The 19,957-nt window shown below is 40.6% G+C and overlaps 1 protein-coding gene across 1 annotated transcript; it reads left to right on the forward strand.

Moving 5' to 3' along the window:
• Window positions 1-199: 199 nt before the first annotated feature.
• Window positions 200-13,253, forward strand: atg4c (autophagy related 4C, cysteine peptidase). Its single transcript, XM_031760262.2, has 10 exons — window positions 200-610; window positions 988-1,071; window positions 1,620-1,844; window positions 3,927-4,266; window positions 5,064-5,134; window positions 9,478-9,680; window positions 9,846-9,924; window positions 10,696-10,772; window positions 11,243-11,362; window positions 11,728-13,253. Exons 1-10 carry the CDS (start codon window positions 535-537, stop codon window positions 11,893-11,895), a joined length of 1,443 nt encoding a protein of 480 aa, XP_031616122.1. The 5' UTR covers window positions 200-534; the 3' UTR covers window positions 11,896-13,253.
• The last annotated feature ends 6,704 nt before the right edge of the window (window positions 13,254-19,957 follow it).

Consider the following 19,957-nt stretch of genomic DNA (forward strand, 5'->3'; position numbering starts at 1 on the left):
TTTTATACCACGCCCTGCCCATTTGTACGATGGAGAGCGCTTGTTGTTATTAAAAGAACTACCCAAACAAAGCAGAGTGGAGTTAAAGACAGTTACTGGTGGGAAACCGCGTTTAACGCCGCCCTGTCGGGTTGTCTGGACTTATTTTTCAGGCTAACCCTCGCCGGTTTTACTACTTCTTCCCAGCGGAAACACCGCGAGATCACCTGACTTCACTGTTTCTACTTCCTCAAAATGTAAATATTGGTGTTCGTGTTTGGGGTGCGAGTTCACATAGCAACTACTGGACGACAAACTGTGTTTTAAATTATCTTTATTGTCTTTTTGGCGTGTTTCAACTCGGAGCTGCAACGCGTCTGTGAGGGAAAAACGACCGGATGGAGGAAACTAAAATGAAGCGATGTGCTCACTGCAAGCTTTAATTTCGTGTCATTTTTGTACCTCGAAGTCATACTGTATAGTTAACACTGTGTGTGCGTCACGTAAAACAGTTGGTGGCTGAATGGGAATGGGTTTCCTCCCTCACTGTTTCAAATGGAGAATAAAGGGAGCGACGAGGTGGAAAAATTGAAGACAAAGTTCTTGTCAGTGTGGCACAATGTGAAGTACAGTAAGTAATTGGCTGCAGGCTTACACACACACCGATGTTTAACACTGAGTGCCTGCTTTGTTTTCAATGCACGCGTCACTGATGTGTTACTTTGACTTGTCCATGTTCTCCACAACAGAACACACACTCACACAGTCTTATGCTGCTTAGTCACTCCTTAAAATAGTTCTTCATCAAACTTTTCCACATTGTATTGAATGTCTTCTCTCTACTGGCCTACTTTTGTCCAATGGCGAACGCTCTCCGTCTTATTAACAAGAAGTCAGGAGTCACGGAACTGACCCAGTACACTTACTGATTAGTTTCCTAGGATAGGTGTGTCAGTTAAACCACGCCATCGATGAAGCTATGACATGTCTGTTTATTCTGTGTCGTAGGTTGGGCTCTCAAACCAAAGACGTCATTCAGTAGAAATTCTCCTGTGCTGCTTCTGGGAAAATGTTACCATTTTAAGGCTGAAGGTATGCTTGAACACATGCAGTTACATAAATAAATGGACACTTTTATGCTCATTGAATTCCCTGTAATGACAAAGTCACAGACAATACTGGTTCCCCAAAAGATGGGAAACTGTGTGAACTCTAAACAAAAACAAAAAATTGAATCACACATAATTATACCCCACACAATCATAGGCTCACTTTTAATGATTTTAATTATTTTATGTACACTTTACCCAGCACCCAACTTTATTGAAAAAAATTGTATACAGTATATATGATGTACAGTATGTAACAAATAACTTAAGCACCAGTATTAACTTGTCTAATTTTTATGAATCAACATCTAAGTAGATATTGTTTAGATCATTCTCATATTTGTGGTTAGTGAAATAGCAGGATTGTCTCTTTGATACAGCCATTGAATTTGTAGATAAATTCCGCTAAGCAGTTACACCAATTGGTATGAGCCACAAGTAAGAAATGGCAATAAGAAAGTTAAAATTATCATTTTATTATAATTGACACAATTAAAAAGTAACTGCAAATCCCTTGTTATCTTTTTTTAGCCACAGATGAAGAGAGTCCTACTGAAGCCTCTGTTGAAGACCTTGTTATGGGGGATGTGGATGCTTTCCGGAGGGATTTTGCATCCCGTGTCTGGCTCACCTACAGGGAAGAGTTTTCCCCTCTGCCAGGCAGCACGCTGACCTCTGACTGTGGCTGGGGCTGCATGCTGAGGGCTGGTCAGATGATGCTGGCTCAAGGACTTATGTTGCATTTCTTGGGAAGAGGTGAGGAAAATGATGGTACTGCAGCTGTGCTACGGTATAACCCCTTACAACAAGATCTATGAAAAATAAAAATCATATATCATTCTGAGTTTAAATATTCAAATTAGTTCATTGTCCAAATGTCTTTGGTCCCAAGCGGCACAGTGTTGCAGTGGTTAGCGCACCTGCCTTTGAATCCATTGGCTACGTGGGGCTTTTCTGTGTGGAGTTTGCATGTTCTCCCTGTCCATGTGTGGGTTCCTCCCACAGTACAAAGACAGGCATGTTAGGATAATTGGTGATTCTAAATTGACTGTAGGTGTGAATGTGTTATCCCCGAGATAGGCTTATGACCTTGTGCAGCATGTACCTGATGTCTCACCCGATGACAGCCCTGGCAGTTTAGGTGTACAAGTCTGGTGTTTTCACCTGTTTGTGTTTCAGACCAACTCTATTGTGCTAAGATCTCTGCAGTGTAAACTGCTGAGCTCTTTGTTTTCCAAAGATATCAACTGTGAGATAACATCTTTTGTCTCTTTAATTAAGCTTAAATTAACTTTTCAAATGTACAAAAAAACTGATGCTTTTTGGGCTGGGTTCCATACTGTCTGTCATGTAACAGCTGCCTCTATTGAGACACAGTGGATCCGTATGTGTATATGTACTGCATATATAATGCAGTGGTAAGCATATATGGATACTTATTTTATTTAATTCCTGTGTGTGCACATGCAGGGTTTATAAAAGGCCAGTCTGACAAAGAAAAAGTGCACGTACAAAACATGTACACACACACAGATGCCAGTTTATTTTTTGTTTAATGGTTATTTTTGAAAAACTCCTTTTAAGTTTGAAGAGTTTCCTTAATTCGTAAGTTTTTAGTTGGTCCAAGGCATCCAAATGAGCGAACTCTTAATATCTTTGTAAGATCTATTGTCTCCCAACAGCTCTAGTCTACATAAGGAATGACTGCCGGTTTAAAGCAGCCATTTAGAAAACAATATTTAAAACTTGTTCTTCTGTCAAATCTAAAATATGTCACTAATGAAATATTTCTCTATAAAATGACTAATGGCCACTTTAGGATATTTATTGATCAATTTTCGCTTTGATTCACTTTGAATCAAGGTCATTTAGTTAATGCCTTAGACTCTATTCTGGTCCATTTTATGGACTGGGCCACTCCCATTCTCCCCGCCTTCAGCTCCCTCCCTGTTTGTAAGGCTGAGGCACAGTTAAAATGAAATACTGGGACACTCAAACTTGTAATTGAACAGAATGACACCTATTCTTTTACAGAAGCACACATGGTTCAGACTCTTTGGGGCAAAAACCTTTAATTTCAAGGTCTGAATGACTTTTTGTTCTTAATGTTCTAAATGGAAGTTTGATATGTTGAATGATCAGGTTCAAAGATCCTCATAAAGAGTTGGTCAAAGGAGTAGACTCTATTATTTTCTACTTCTCATATCAGGCTTTAAAAACCTATAGCCTGTCCTTGCACTGCAAGTACTGTGTTGTGTATGAATTCTCTAACTATTTTCTGTCTTGCTAGAATGGTGCAGACTACCTATGTAACACCTTGGAAGTAACATTTTGTAGGTTATTTTACCCTGCTTTTGAGAAGATTGCAGAGAAACCCCAGTAGGGGTTGGAAAAGTAAGCAATCACTTGAATTTAGTAGCTTTTAGAGCTTCTCTTATCAGCAACTGGCACCATTAGACATTTCCTGTAGCTGCTTGCGAAAAAATTGTTTCAGTTTAAACTCTTGGTGTGGTTTGGGTCATTGCCATGTAGCATCGTCTAACGATTCCTGATGATAGTCTCCTGGAAAATCCTTCATACAGTTTTGCTGTCATTGTTCGCTCAATGGCTGCAAGGCATCAAGGTTCTGAGGAAGCAATAAAGCCCCAAGCCACAAAGGTCCCTCCACTGTGCTTCGCAGCTGGAATGAGATTTGGGTGAATGCTGAAAAATTTGTATAAGTCTATAGAACTTGGAATTTAAATATTCTGAGATTTTCTTTTTCCAAACAGACTTAAGTAACATTTGTGTTCACAGAGGAAATGTTAATTGTTGCTCATATGTTATATTTGTCCAAAGACTGGACTTGGTCAGAAGCACTGACACTCCAGCCTTTAGACACAGAGACGTGGACTACAACTGCAGCCAAACGTCTGGTGGCCTCTCTGGAGGCTTCCCTGCAAGGTGTGCCTGGACCCTCTGTACGTAGCTCATCACCACAGGCCCAAGCACTTTCCCTTGGATCTGCAGAGGAGGCAGATGCACATTTAAAGGAGATGTACCACCGCACTCTGGTGTCTTGGTTTGGAGATAGCCCTTCGACTCCACTGGGCCTCCACAGGCTCGTCCGCTTAGGTCTGACAATGGGAAAACAGGCCGGGGACTGGTACGGACCAGCTGTGGTGGCACACATCCTCAAGTAGGTTTAACAGTTTGTCCTGAACTTGCAATTGTTTCCATTTGATTTGATTGATTTAATCATGACTATGCATCAGTGATGGTTTAGTTTTGTTTAGGACAAAAATAACAGGGTTTTGTTATTGATTGAACTTTATATTAGTTGCCATGTTAGTCATGTTAGCTATTTTTAAAAATCTACGATTTAAAACATGTAACAGGAAAGAAAATGTACAAATGCATGTTTGTCTTGACATAAAAATTTATCATAAAATAAAAGTAATTCAACAAAGTCAACATTTTCTTGAGGTCAGTAAATCATTTCAGCACGAGGAGGGAGACTACACCAAAACATTTGTACTGCTGAAAAATAAAAAAACCAAAATAATAACCTGTTTAATGTATGTTTAATTGTGCATATGTAAACTGCCTATAGTAAAATGATTATACCCATTATAAAGCCTCCGCATAGCTGTTCCACAAAATTCAGTTGTGCCAATGAATCATCATCTAATGTAACCCATGTTTACATTAAATCATGGAGACTTAATTTTTATTAATCATCATGAAATAATTATAATGTATACAATCTAGTGACCATATGTGTCTATCAACAACTGTGTAATTATCTGGAAATATCTTCATATATTTTAACCTGTTTATAACACCCCTCTGTTGCTATTTAACTTTGCAATGTGATGATGAACAAAGCCTCGATGTCGGGTTAGCATAACCTCCAGGTACAAACTTCCATTTCTCATCCATTTCCTCTCTGCTCCTTCTTCTTCTTCTTGTCTTCCTTCCCTTTCTTTCTCTTAGGAAAGCTGTCGAGGAAGCGATGGACCCTGGTTTGGCGTGTATAACTGCCTATGTCTCCCAAGACTGCACAGGTATGAAAGATGAGCCTGCTGTTGATAAAGCAGGAGACTGGGCACAGCGCCCAGGCGGACCTTGCGTTTTCCGCCATCTTTTTGCTGCCGTGAGATCGAGCTGCGTAAAGCAGTGACAGTAGTCTCACTGTGTCTATTACCCAACAAACACATCCATTCCAAATCTATAACCTCCCACCCCTGGCTCTTCTTAACCTCAATAACTTAAGAGCTGATTCTAAAGTCAAAGAGAGACAGTTATTGGTGATTTATTTATCTAAATGCAAACTTTTACTGCTTCCTGCTTTTCATACTATGAGAATTTGTGTATTCTCTCTTGTTTCATATGGACAGAAAGTGAAATCCAGGAACATTACCTTGAGCATTTTTAACTGTGCCATTTAAAAAAAATATTTTCTTGAGACTGAGATATTAAACAATCAGTTTATTGCACAGATAAAACAGCTCTTTAAATTCAGTCTGGTTAATACAATAGATTTTTTTTCTGATTCATAGTTTGAGTAATTAAAAAAATAACTATTGCTATTATTTTTTGTTATTATTAAGTAAAAGGGGGGATTTTAAAAAATTACTGTAGATCATGATGATTGTGATATTTAATTCCATTTTTTTCATGCATTTCCATGTCACTCTTTACCCAAACTATCTGTAAACAAAGCAGCACACACTAGCATGCACCAGACTTAATAAGTCTCACATGCTAACTAGCACAAGCAGTATGAGCAGATTAGCATTATATATACAAGTGACAGTCATGTGATAAAGAAAGCACAACCATTTTTACTTCTAAGATTTTTTGTGTCATGACATAAAAATTACCTGATCCTTTGAAGTATAATCTCAAATGAACACTTGACAAATGAGACCGTACCGTGAGACCATAGTATAGAAGTCATCTGTGAAAAAGTGGAGTGGAGTTGTGCATGATGGTCAGACACCTTCTGTTTGATCTTGTCTGTCAAATGGAGAATGATCCAGAAGTCTTGTAGTTTGTTCAGGTGCGACTCTGCAAACCGTACCATGCTGCTGTATTCTTTATAGAAAAAAAAGGCTTTCTCCTGACAACCCTTCCAAACGAGTCATACTTGTTCAGCCTTTAACTATACTGTCATGAATTTTAACATTTAGCATCCTGGCCTGTAGAGTCAGAGATGTAGCTATTGTTTTTTTTTTTCCAATTTCTCTGAGCATTGCACTGTCTGACCTTGGCATTAATTCACTGGGACATCCACTTCTGGGAAGACTGGCAAGTATCCCTTCCACTTGTCAGCAATCTTTCTTACTATAGAAAGATGGATTTCAGATTGTTTGGAAATATCCCTACAATTCTTCTCAGATTGCAACAACTGCTTCTATAAGATAATTTCTTATGTCTTTCCTCATTGGCATTGTGTTAACATGCTAACAACAAAACAACTGAATGCTCCAGACCTGTAAACAGCCGAAACTCATTGCTTTTATAGAGGTGCAGTGTGGTTCCAGAGTAGCTCTTTATTCAGTGCATTTACATTTACGAATAGGATGTAAGTCTGTGAAGGTTCTCAGTCATCCAGGTCATCGTAGTCAAAGGAGTTTGCAAAGAAAAGCGTCTGGACTTCTTTGAGTTGCTTGAAGACGTTTCACCTCTCATCCGAGAAGCTTCTTCAGTTCTAAGGTCAAATGGCCGAGAGTCCCAGATTTAAACCCAGTGGGAGTATCCCCCCAAAGAGGGACAAAGGACCCCCTGGTGATCCTCTAATCACATGCGCCAAGGTGTGAAAGTGGGTGTGGGACCTAATCAGCCAGGGTTTCGGGTGAGCTCATTGTGAAACCTGGCCCCAGGTCAGATGGCCCAGGATGTGAGTGGGCGTTAAGGCGTCTGGGGAGGGAACTCAAAACTGGATTATAGATGGCAGACAGTTGGTGTCGTAAACCACCACCTCTGTTCAAAGATGGTCGCTCACAGTGGACATAGATGGCCTCTTTCACTCCTCTTTCAAACCATCTGTCCTCTCTGTCCAATATGTGAACATTGGCATCCTCGAAAGAGTGACCTTTATCCTTAAGATGCAGGTGGACTGCTGAGTCTTGTCCTGTGGAGGTGGCTCTTCTATGTTGTGCCATGCGCTTGTGAAGTGGCTGTTTGGTCTCTCCAATGTAGAGGTCCGGGCATTCCTCACTGCACTGTACAGCATACACCACATTGTTCAGTCTGTGTTTTGGAGTTTTGTCTTTCGGGTGAACCAGTTTGTGTCTGAGTGTGTTGCTGGGTCTGAAGTACACTGGGATGTCATGCTTGGAGAAAACTCTCCTGAGTTTCTCTGATACACCGGCTACATAGGGGATGACAACGTTGTTGCGTCTGTCTTTCTTATCCTCCCTCGCTGGTGTCTGATCTTCTTTTCTGTGCCTTTTTGCTGACTTTATGAACGCCCAGTTAGGATAACCACATGTTTTCAGTGCTTCCTTTACATGTGTGTGTTCCTTCTTTTTTCCTTCAGGCTTAGAGGGAACAAGTTCTGCCCGGTGGTGTAGGGTCCTGATTACTCCAAGTTTGTGTTCCAGAGGGTGATGGGAGTCAAAGAGGAGGTACTGGTCCGTGTGTGTGGGCTTCCGGTAAACTTCAATGTTGAGGTTGCCATTCTCTTCAAGGTGCACAGCGCAGTCCAGGAAAGGCAAACAGTTGTCCTTAGTGTCTTCCCTGGTGAACTTGATGTTTTTATCCACGGCGTTAATAATGCGCAGTGAAGGATTCCACTTCTTGTGTCTTGATTTTGACCCAGGTGTCGTCCCACATATCTGTACCAGTGGCTGGGTACTCTCCCTTTAAAAGAGCCAAGAGCCTTTCTTTCCACTTCCTCCATGTAAAGGTTGGCTACAATAGGTGACACAGGGGAGCCCATGGCACAGCCATGTTTTTGTCTGTGGAAGCCTTCGTTGTATTTGAAGTATGTTGTGGTGAGGCAGAGGTCTAACAGTGTGCAGATCTGATCGGGTGTGAAGTTGGTCCTGTCTTCCAAGGAGCTGTCTTCTTGTAGTCGTTTTCTGACAGTCTCCACTGCTTCCGTGGTGGGTATGCAAGTGAAGAGAGAGACCACATCAAAGGACACCATGGTTTCATCTGGATCCAGGGTAAGTTTCTGGACCTTGTCGGTGAAGTCGGTGGAGTTCTTGATGTGGTGTGGGGTGTTCCCCACGAGAGGTGCAAGGATGGTAGCAAGGTGTTTCGCAATGTTATAAGTGGCTGAGTTTATGCTACTGACTATGGGTCTGAGTGGGACCCCTTCCTTGTGGATCTTAGGAAGTCCATAAATGCAGGGTATGGCATCCCCTGGATAAAGGCGGTGATATTTGAGGCGGTCAATGATTTTGTCCTTTTCAAGGTCTTGAAGGCAAGCTATAACTTGAAGAACTGAAGAAGCTTCTCGGATGAGAGGTGAAACGTCTTCAAGCAACTCAAAGAAGTCCAGACACTTTTCTTTGCGAATAGGATGTAAGCAGGTTATAGAATTCTGATTTGATTGTTGGGTTTTTCTCTGTATGTATTATTGTAGGGCTCACCTTACAATATAAAGTGCCTTGAGGCGACTGGTGTTGTGATTTGGCGCTATATAAAAAAAAATTGAATTGAATTGAATACCCTTTGTTAAACAGCCTGGTGTCATTATGTCAATAATGTGTATTTGAGTTTGATATAAAAAAACGAAATGTATATCCAGATTGAATTTATGCTTCACTTCTTAAAAACACGTGTACACTTGATTTTATTTTAAAAAGGCTAAAGAGGTGCTCGGTGTTCTTGACCACATATCTGACCAGCCCCTGATAGATAGTAACTTAACTACAGTGATGACATGATCTTTGAGTGTCTCTCACATGGCTGTCATGTAGTCCCCCTGGTTACATGAATGTAAATAAAGTATCTACAACACATGGATGCTACTTCGAAAGTAATGAGCTCTACTGCAGCAGCAGCAGGGGGCGATATCACAACAAGAGAAGATGGTACAGATGGTTTACCCTTTACAAAAAAAAGGGTTGTTTAGTTTTATAGTCAAAGTCATAATGAAATAAAAAACAAGACTTTACCAGAGGGGAAAAAACCAAAAGCCACCCTCCTTTTTAAATGAAGTATAGTGGCATAACTGTTTAAGGTCACCTATCTGTGGCAGCTCTTTTTGTTTTTGTTTTTTGTTCAATTTTTTTTTTTTTTAAAACAAAAAAAACAAAATCAGGAATGCAAAAAAAAAAGACAATGTTTACTGACTGCTTGCTGCTGACTGTTCATCCAAATGGATTTTGCTGAAAAACACAGCAGACTGAATGACCTCAATCTGACCTTTTGTGTTATCGATCCTTTGTAGTATACAGCGCTGATGTCGTCGATTGCCACAGGGCACCGAGAGCAGAGCGGACCTCTGATGAGACACCAGACGCCCCTACTCTGCCACAGAATGACCAGCCGGCGCATGCTTCCACCTTACCGGAGAGCCGAGCTGTAATTATCCTCGTCCCTGTGAGGCTCGGAGGGGAGAAGACAAACCCAGAGTATTTTGACTTTGCAAAGGTGAAAGATGCATCTAGATTTGAATGGTTTAAAAAAAAAAAAACCTACAAAACAAATATTATATTCATATTAATAAGAACAAAGATGTTTGGAGATTAAAGAAAGGATTATGCCGCTGGGATGATGGGAAACTTAAGTCTGTTCTGTCCTTCTGTGTCCATTCAGAGCATTTTGAGTCTGGAGTACTGCATAGGCATCATCGGAGGGAAGCCCAAACAGGCCTGCTACTTCGTAGGATTTCAAGGTTAGTAATGGAAACGAGGGAAAGAAGACGCACAGAGAGGTTGGTGCGAATAGCAAATTACTTTGCATAATATACCCTTCTTATGTGAAGAGACAAAGTGAGTTAATGTATTCCTGTTTGCGCGAGGAAAACGGAGAGGAGTGGAGATGGAAGCAAGTGAAGCAGGGCTTACTTTATTCTCTCTGACCCATCAAAGCCTCGCCCATTTATCACAAGTAAACCTCCCAAGTTGTGAGGCGTAATTGATTTCCATAGGAGGCATGCATTAAATTTCATCTGAGCCCCAAAGTGAGCCACTCTTCATCACCTTCAGGAGCCAGGAGGAACCTTCAGTTGTACATCTTGGCAGTCAATATTTACGCATTTACATTTTACCAATTTGAAATACAGTGGTGGATGATGTCTAAATGACAAGCAATACATTCTCCCTGCCAAGGCGCACCTCGGCGCGGCATTTATCATATGCAAATGGTCGAATATAATTGCGTGTTTGTAAAAGTAATTCCCCCACACAAAAATTAAATGACAACCTCTTTTTGTGGGTGTAAAGAATGGGCTTGTACAAACGCATCTGATTATGTAGAATTTAATCCACCCCGGTGGATATTAAAAAGCAACAACCTTCTGGGAGGCATATTTGACGCACCACAAGCCTAACAGTAGGCTAAGCGTGGTGACTTTGAGCTGCTCTGCATAGAAATTGGGGGAGAAATGCATTTTTGTAATAATCGGATGTTTTTGAATAACTTGTCTTTTGTTTTGTCCTTGCAGATGACAGCTTGATTTACATGGACCCTCATTACTGTCAGTCTTTTGTGGATGTCAGCACCAGCGATTTCCCTCTTCAGGTAATGTGAAATTACACAGACGAGCTGACTTGGGGGGGCCCAGTAATGTGAATTTAATAGTTGCTGTTAGTACTTAAGGGTATGAATCTTAAAGCAGCACTCGGTCCAATTACAGAGTCCCCATCTGCTGATTTATTTGCCGCTCGGATAACTGAAGCTGCCACTTAAGAGAAATACGGCAAATACGGGCTCGGGAGCTGCGAGCCTTAATATTTCAGGGCCCGTACGTACAAATCGGCACACGGCACTGTGCCGAAACTTTGTTTTATGCTTTTTGCGCGCCGTGGTATACAATGTGACAAGGTGTTAAATTTCGGATGCTGTGACAGCAGATAAATAGGATTGCATTCATCATGCGACGCAGAATACATCTTATTTGGTGTCGATGCTGTCATGGTGTGTATGTATGCCCCGCAGTCACCTGGCCCTTCAGCTTGATGAATATTTTCATGTATTTTGTCTCTGTCTAGTCGTATCATTGCCCCTCGCCAAAGAAGATGCCTTTCAGCAAGATGGACCCGAGCTGTACCGTTGGTTTCTATTCCAGAAGTGTTCAAGACTACGAGAGGATCAGTCAGGAGCTGTCTAAGGTGAGAACACAGCAAAGGATACCTTGATAGTTACTGTGACTCTACACAATTCCTCACAATTTCTTTCCTTATTTTACATGCTGTTATTGTTATTGTAATACTGCTGTATATTCATTGTTTCCTGTCCTGGCAAATATATCCGTCAGCTAACCTGAGTTGGCCAGCAGGTGGCACCTTTTAGCCACAAATCTGTCTCAATTCTTACTTCTCACACCAGTCGTTTTGTTGTTGTAAACCAAAATCCGTCCTCCTTAAATTTAGAAAAAAACCTTTCTTTTAAGTGGAATGAATGTGATTTGCATCTTCAGAGAGAAGATCCTAAGCCTTTAAAAGCAAAGCCATGAAACACTGCTTTATTGTTCCAGCTGCTGCAGCCATCAGCGAAGGAGAAATACCCCGCGTTCACTTTCGTGCAAGGTCACGGCAGAGATTACGACCTGTCGGCAGGCCTGACCCCTGAAAAGAGAGAGTGGCCCTTCATCCGTGACCCGCGGAGGACGGTCACCACCGTCGGGGACTTTGTGCTGCTTTGACAGCCCTTTTTTAAAGTACAGAGAACAAGTCCTCTTCTGATTAATCAAATTTGTTAAAGTCCAAAGCCTCATGTATGCGATATAGAGGTTTATGGAACTACATGAATACAGTTTTTTGCATCCGGGACACTTTACTGATGAATTTGTACAAACTGGTGCCTGATGTTTGTAGGCAATGTGAACATGTTGAATAATATGCCAGGAAGCCTTGGAACATCTTTTGGTGCTCTACTGAATTCAGTGACCCAACATTTTGTTGTTGTTGTTTAGAAGTGGTATTTTAGCAAAGGGAAGCATATGGGAGAGCACTGTTCATTTTGCACCATTATCATATTTTTAATAGAGACTTTATGAACTCATCAGATTTCAGAGGACTTGAGATTTTGCACCTTAAATCAGAAGCTTATAATGATCGCCAGGTCAAGTTCACACCTCAGTTTTGTGAATTTAGGACTGAGAACGCCATGTCAAAGTAGTAATTATAACTAAGATCAGTGTTAGATTATTTTTAAAAAATCATAGGGTTGCAACTAGTGTAGGTAGCAGTAGCCTAAAAGGTATGGTAAAAGTCTTCATTAGTATAAGCTAGGCAGTCTATGAAGATGGGCAGAGCAATTTTTTCAAACCTCTCTGCCAAAAAACAAGAATGAAGAGCATCTCAGCAGCAGAATGCAGAAGCATATGCTTTGAAGGAGTGTTTTAAAAACACTGTTAATATTTTTTTATAATTAACTTCTTTGTCTTTGCAACATGGTATGGTGTATTTGCTTGCCTTTGTGCATTTTTGCCTGCTTGCATCACAGTGAAAGGGACTAGGATTTGCTAAGGGGTTAACTGTGCCATGTTTTATAAAGCACAAAGCACTATCTGTTATAAGTCTAATGTTAACAATAAGATTCTCTGTAGGATATCACCTCTTTGTGGCTAACATGTTTATAACAGCAAATGAATCAAAGCGTTAAAAAAAGACTTTTCAATCCAATTCAGGGAATTGTAATCTAGAAGCTGCTAAAAGTTTTTTTGGATTGACAGTAGAGATTCAAGTCAACACTATAAGCACTGTTATACTACTTTACTCCATTATTTCCACATTTTTTAGAGATATTTTTCATACAGAAGGGAGTTTTGTAACCTTTCATGCCATGCACCTTGCCATATGTCACTTTTCTCCGTTCTGTTCTTCAGCATAGAGTAAGACCAGGTGTGACACAGTTTCATAGTAACTATAGATAATGAAGGAAGTATTCCATCTGTTAAAAACATGCTTTGTCTGCTTGCATAAATTTACTTGTAAAATTACAATGTTTAACCACTGCCAAGCAAAAAAAGTTAAATAAACTTGAAATCATTTTTTCTTTCTTTTGCTTAGTTTGTTTTTTGTTCACTTTAAGAATCCTAAGCCATCCTAGGACAAAAAAATAAATAAAATTCAGTGCTACATACAAACCTCAATGGTGTGTTGAAATGTATTCAGTTCCTTTCTCTCCCAGTCAAATGTAGTAGATTAAAACTAATCGTACGTGCTAACCATCTCTACAGCCCATTAACCAGGAACCGGAAAAAATGTGACCCAGTGACACTGGCAGCAATTGTGTTCCTCTGTGGAGGAAAAGAAAATATCCTTGTGTGCAAAGCTCTGTTACCATGGATAATCTGTCTGTTGCCCCTTTAGTTTGAGCTATGCCGGACTGTTTTCCTGTACAATACAAATTCTTGTATCATGATGAGGCATGCTTTTTAAGGAGGAAACTGTCCCTTCTGTGTTGGAGACGGGGCAAGGGTTAGGATGGAGGGACAGAAAGAAGAATCCATCTGTTCTCTGCCATGCTGAAGCAATGGCAAAGTGCATAAAGGCATCATTTAGATCCACCGTCTGATCTGTGTGGCAAGTTTCTTTTTTCTTTTTTTAGTGGCTGGGCAACTGACTGTTTGGACAGAGCAGGAACATCAAATATGCAAGAGCAAAAGATCTTTGTATGATGAAGAGGAAGGGTTGAATGGACAGGAGGGATGATGGGACATTTGGGATTTTTTTTTTTTTTTGTCACAGACATGAAAGAGCATTTGTGTCGCAGAGCACAGCGGTCTGAGGGCTGACTGTGTTCTCCAAGTATTTACAGGGGACGTATGAATATTTGATTAATATTCCCCCGAGGCTCAGGGGAAATGCAATAAGCAAGCGGTGGCTTTACAAAGCAAGCTGATCACATACACTATGCCTTCCTGTTTAACACAGCTGCCTAAAGTGTCACTCATATTGCAGATTCCTGAAAATCTAATCTGCAGCCGAGCAAATTCCTCACAAAGAGGGGAGTCCATGAGAGTCATTCCTCTGTTACGCAGATGGATGGATGTGTGTGTGTGAGGGGATCGGGGGGTCAACACAAAGACATGGAGACACCCCATAAAGATTTTATTTTGGTGTCATCGGCAGGAGGAAATGGCCTGTGGTGTGAAACTCTTAAGAGGGATTGGTAACATATCTTAAGATCGTGCTTGACTTTAGAGTAAACCCCTGATTAGGTCTCGTCCTACACTGACCCAAGGGACGAGGAAACCTTTCAGATTTGGCACTGACTCCAAATTTAGGATGTGAGAACAGAAAGCTGGATCATGACTGCGAGATGAGCTGTTAAAAAATTTTCATTAAATTTTTGAACCATTCCTCAAAAGAAAATTAAAGCGAGAATAAATAAACTAGAAGATTGTCTCATGGGCATTGGATGTGATCTAGTTTGGCAATACCGTAAAAGTTAGTAAACCTGTCCAATTACAAGACAGCCATGTGATCACAGTACTGGGTGGGTGTCGTAAGCAATCTTAAGTCTCACGCTCACAGTGTCAAAATGTATAACCATTCTTTTTTTTCTTCTAACCTCACGATTCCCAGGATCTCCTCCAACCAAAATCAGGCCATGACGAATGACACTGGGAGCATTCAGGGGAATTACATTTAACAAAGAGGGAAAGACACAGGTGAATCTCTAATATCCACAGTCTATGTAGCTGTCTGGACGTTAATAATGAAAAGTGATGTGTCTGGTGCTTTTCATTCGTAAGTGTGTAAATTTATATGGATGAATCTGTAGTTTACACATGTACGGCTTGTGTGTTAGACATTCTAAATCTTAGGTGTCATACTCCCTCCCTGTCTTAACGCCAGGTGCAGGGGTGCTAGATTTATACCCAGTAGCCCTTGCCCACCCTTGTGGAATGCCATGCATCTTCAAACAGGTACTTCACTTTGAAATCTCATCTCAGCGCGATATCTCAAGGCGGCTAAATATACCCGGCTCCTGCAGCCGTCAGAGCGTAAATACCGCCTGCGCTGCATCAGACCGTATTCAGAGTCGCAAGTCTGTCCATTGCAACTGTCCACTTGTCTCCGCCCTTCTCCTCCTTAAACCCTCAACCCCCAATCTATCCTGTTCACAGGAGCTCCTGGAGAAGTGCTGAAGCACTGCATGTCTAACACATCTCTTCTGGGCTGAAGCCAAAGAGATGTCATGGTGTTGTGATTAATCAGCACCACACAGGGCAGAGGTTTTAAGAGCGCTCCACCCCGTGAACATGACCTAACTATATACTAGGTCAAATGTTTGTCACCTTTTTTTTAATTCTCCCAGTCTGGAATGTTTTTCTTTCATATATAAGAAACATATTCCAAAATATATTCTGCTATAATGCATATTCCAGTATAATTCTGTTCAAATTACAGAAATTGGTTGCTGTGTAGCGTAGAGAGCTTTAGTAATTATGAATATTGATATTTTTTGGTGAGGCTCTAAAGTGGTTTTAAAAAATGTTCATTCTCTATTTTAGTTAGATGTCGCAAATTCAGCAGAAATAGATTGGAATCATGTTATTGATTTAAATTGTCAGTGATTAATTATTAAAAACAACATAAACAGTCAGCTTTCACTCAGTGCAAAGAGTGAAAGCATACCTACCAACAGTGCTATTTTCTATTTAAAACTGACTTACAGTAATGAATTAAAGAGAACATGTTTTATGCATGCAAAACAATAGAAAAAAGTTAGACGGGTGATATTATTAATATGTAATTTTGTATACATTTTGACTTATTACAGTGCCAGAAAGTTAATCTTATTAACACTGGGTTATCGATTATTACGTGGACCTAAGTTATTATTTGTCAGTCTATTATAAATCCCACTTCCACACTGAACGTGATGGATGGATGGATGGATGGATGGATGGATGGATGGATGGATGGATGGATGGATGGATGGATGGATGGATCTAACAAAAGGACAATAGAAATCACAGTACATGCAATTATTGCAAATCTTAGGTATAGGTCTTTTAGCAACTATGACATCAGAAGATACTGTAGAAAGGCAAATTTAGAGCTCTCTGTCAGCTGGAGTCAGCTGCAGTACGCCATCCTCTGCTTTGAATCAATCAAATGTAAATCCTTTTGACATAATTCCTTGAAGTGACACCTTTTTAGCATCATAAATTTTCTTTGCGACAAAGTCAGTAGGGAACTTTTGGAAAAAGAAAATCTACTTGCATAGATCTACTACATAAATTCAAACATTTGAAAATAACAAAGCTTGGTGAGGAGCTCACACGTTACCTCTTTTCAAATCTTTAAACTATTAACAAATAAAGTAGAACTTGAGTGAGTGGCACAAAAGATCTAAGTAGAAATACCCTCTGTGCTTCTCTGCACCTCTATGATGTTCATGATGCAGGCAAAGTAACACTATGTACACATGATATTGAAGCAAGCTGCAGTGGTTTTGTATCAGGCTGTGCCTGTCTTCCAACAGGGAAGGGTTTCTGTGGCAGAGGCCCAAAGCAAAGCTTCTCACCTAGTGTTGGCTAACCTTGCCCGCCTGTGACAACAAGAAGGGCACTGGAGTTAACATTTAGATAACGGATGTGTGTGCCGCTTTCCATTTCCATTCCTGGTGACAGGGCATCTTAGGAGTACACCAGTTGTGTTTGTGTGTGAGCGGCTGCTCGGGGTGGGAGGAGCGGGGGTGCTCCTGTGTTTCCTGCATCTCAGGGGTGATGTGGGGGAACGCCGAAATTCCTCATTCTGCTCTCCTTTGAGGCATGGCCAGCCCTCTGTCAGCTTTTACTAACCAGATGCATCCGAAACAGGCACCGAGGCTGAAGGGAGGGGATATTGCCTGCTGTGTAGCTGTCGACTTGTTTCTTATTGCATGCTTGTGTCGAGCAGGGTGGCAAGTGTGTTGTGTGTACGAGGGAATGGGGTGGAGTGGAGTTTAGGAGGTTGTCAGGCTGTCTGTGCGTGTGAAATGTGTGTGGCAGTACATGCTATGAATTTAGGGAAGTGCATAACACACATGCACACACACACTCCATCTGTCTTAGCTCTACCAGATTTTTGGTTTGTAACTAGCATCTGTCTCTGCTATGGTGTAGCCTTAAAGTTTTGTTCTGTTAGTATTCTCCAACTCCTCTGCTTGATGACATACAGTAGAGTGAATGTGTATGACTAAGAGTGATAAATCCTGAGAAAAATGGAAAGAAAGCAAAGTGAGGTTTTTTTTTAACCTTTTGGGCTTTTTTTTCTTCATTTTTTGTGGGCGAATAGGTCACTCCACCCCCCACCCCTGTTGCATGTATGTGTGCGACTCTCCATCCTCCATCCTGTAGATTTGTGTCTTTGTGTGATACTTTGCAATCTCATCTCCATCTAAAACTCCTGCAGGCCCCGTGCACCATTATCACGCAGTTGCAATAAAACCCACAGTAATTAAAGGGGATCTGGCTGTAATTGCCTCAGTGAATCAACTTAATCAGCACCTGTGCTCACAGTCAACCTAATGGTGCAATCTAACCTTTTAATACCCCAGAAATTAGAATTGTAAAAAATTATACACATGATAATCATTCTGTATTTTGAAACTCTTGAGTGGACAATGAGTGGACCATTGTCCAAGGCAAATATTAAAGCCGGAGTCTGCTGAGTGGGCATATGTGGGTGTGAGTGAGAGAGAGAGAAAGAGAGGAAAGAGTCAGATGCAATAAGGTCAGGGTGGTGACATCACTCAGTCAGTTTCTTAACGTCTTTAGTACCTTTAATACACCTTGGTGAAATTCATTGTGGTTTGCTGCATCTGACTTACAGGCTGATAAAAAGACAAATAAAGTAAAAGAGCTGACAACAATGTACACAAGAAAAAAAAAGAAGGTAAGACTGTATAATACGGCTGTGACTTAGGGTGTAATTTCCCTCTAATTAAATGGAATTTTAGTGTATTTTATTTGAAATTACCATGGAATTATATTTACATACAAATACCTCAAGGTAGTTTCATTAGAATAAGGAGGTAAAAAGTTTATACAGGAAACAAACAAACAAACAATTACTGTTAGTAAATTTAAGTAGTGCTTTTTTCATTTTAAAAGTTACATTGCTAATTTTAAATCGTGTGTAATTACCTAGTAATTTTGTGGCAAAACAAACAGTATTTTCTCGTCCAACCTTGTAAGTACGCTGTAATTTTCGCGGCCGTATTATGAAGTGACTTTACCTTGCCTTTTTACATTTCTATTTTCTTTCACATTGTTATTTAATATTCATTACGTTGATGTGCATGATGGATTTTCTATTATTCAAGTCTCCATTTTTTACTTATACTGTACTTAAAATTAGTTACATGCGTCTAATTTCTGGTAAAATACCCAGAAGTCGGGCAAGTTTAAGCTACTCCATAACACGGCCTGTGCCCAGGAAGTATACTGTACTAAAGATGCAAGATGGGAAAATTTTGTTGGCTTTTCCACTACATTACTTTCGCTACATGAAATGCAGTATTCGCACTATTTAAAATGCACTACTTAAATGTACTTGCATTTACTTACTTATAATTATTTCTTTGTTTCCTTTAAAAATTTGACTTGTTACCAACTTATTCTAGTGCACACAACTTCATGTATTTGCATGTAAATATTATTACATTCTAATGTCATACAAAATACATTGCAATTCCATTTAATTACTGGGGAAGTATGCCCTCAGTCGCAGGCTGTGTTATAAAGTGTTAACAAGACGCAACCTGATATTACTGCAAAGTATACGTGCATTACCAGCAGGGGGAGACAATATATTCGAAAGCCACAAAGTAGTGAGCGAAAAACGTTTGAAGTACATTCCGGTCCTTAATCGTCAAAACCATTAAGCTAGGCAGCTAATATGTATATACATGCAAACGAGTTAATAATGTCTGTTTAAGCACTTTCCCGTGATTACTTTTATGTTGGTTTGAAATAAAATTCCTCCCTCTGCTGTTACTGCAGATTACTGCAACTTACTGCCACTTCTGCATGCGCGACACGGTGAACCAGCATGACTATTACACGCTTTGCCATGATACGGGCCACCCAGCTTCATTGCTCTTCTAAACTCACTGTTGCTCTCTCACCCACATCTGTTTCTGACTGGTTAAATGAAATTAAAGTTTGGTTTATTCATAATTTTCTTCAACTTACTGGTAATAAAATTGAGCTCATTCTTACTGGCATCAAATCTACAGTTTCTCATTTTCTACTGATAACTCTGCTACACCTTCCTCTCGGGTTAAGATTCTGGGCAACATCTTCAACAGTACTCTCTCCTTTACGGAACATACATCCAATCGGCCTACCTTCGTCTTTGCAATATTAAGCACCTTTGTTCTTAACTTACCTTCATATTACCACCATACTTGTCAATGCTCTTGTCACATCTCATCCTGATTACTGATTCACAAATTTCTCCATGAACTTCACTTGGTTCAGAAACCGCCCAGATCATATCCAGAACCATCCATCCATTAGCTTCCGCTTATCCTTTTCAGGGTCGCGGGGGGCGCTGGAGCCTATCCCAGCTGTCATAGGGCGAGAGGCGGGGTGCACCCTGGACAGGTCGCCAGTCTGTCGCAGGGCCAACACACAGGGACAGACAACCATTCGCACCTAGTGGCAATTTGGATTATCCAATTAACCTATCCCCACAAGTTGCATGTCTTTGGACGGTGGGAGGAAGCCGGAGTACCTGGAGGGAACCCACGCAAACACG

This window comes from Oreochromis aureus, linkage group 17, assembly GCF_013358895.1.
Source record: "Oreochromis aureus strain Israel breed Guangdong linkage group 17, ZZ_aureus, whole genome shotgun sequence".
In the NCBI taxonomy this organism is placed as follows: Eukaryota; Metazoa; Chordata; class Actinopteri; order Cichliformes; family Cichlidae; genus Oreochromis; species Oreochromis aureus.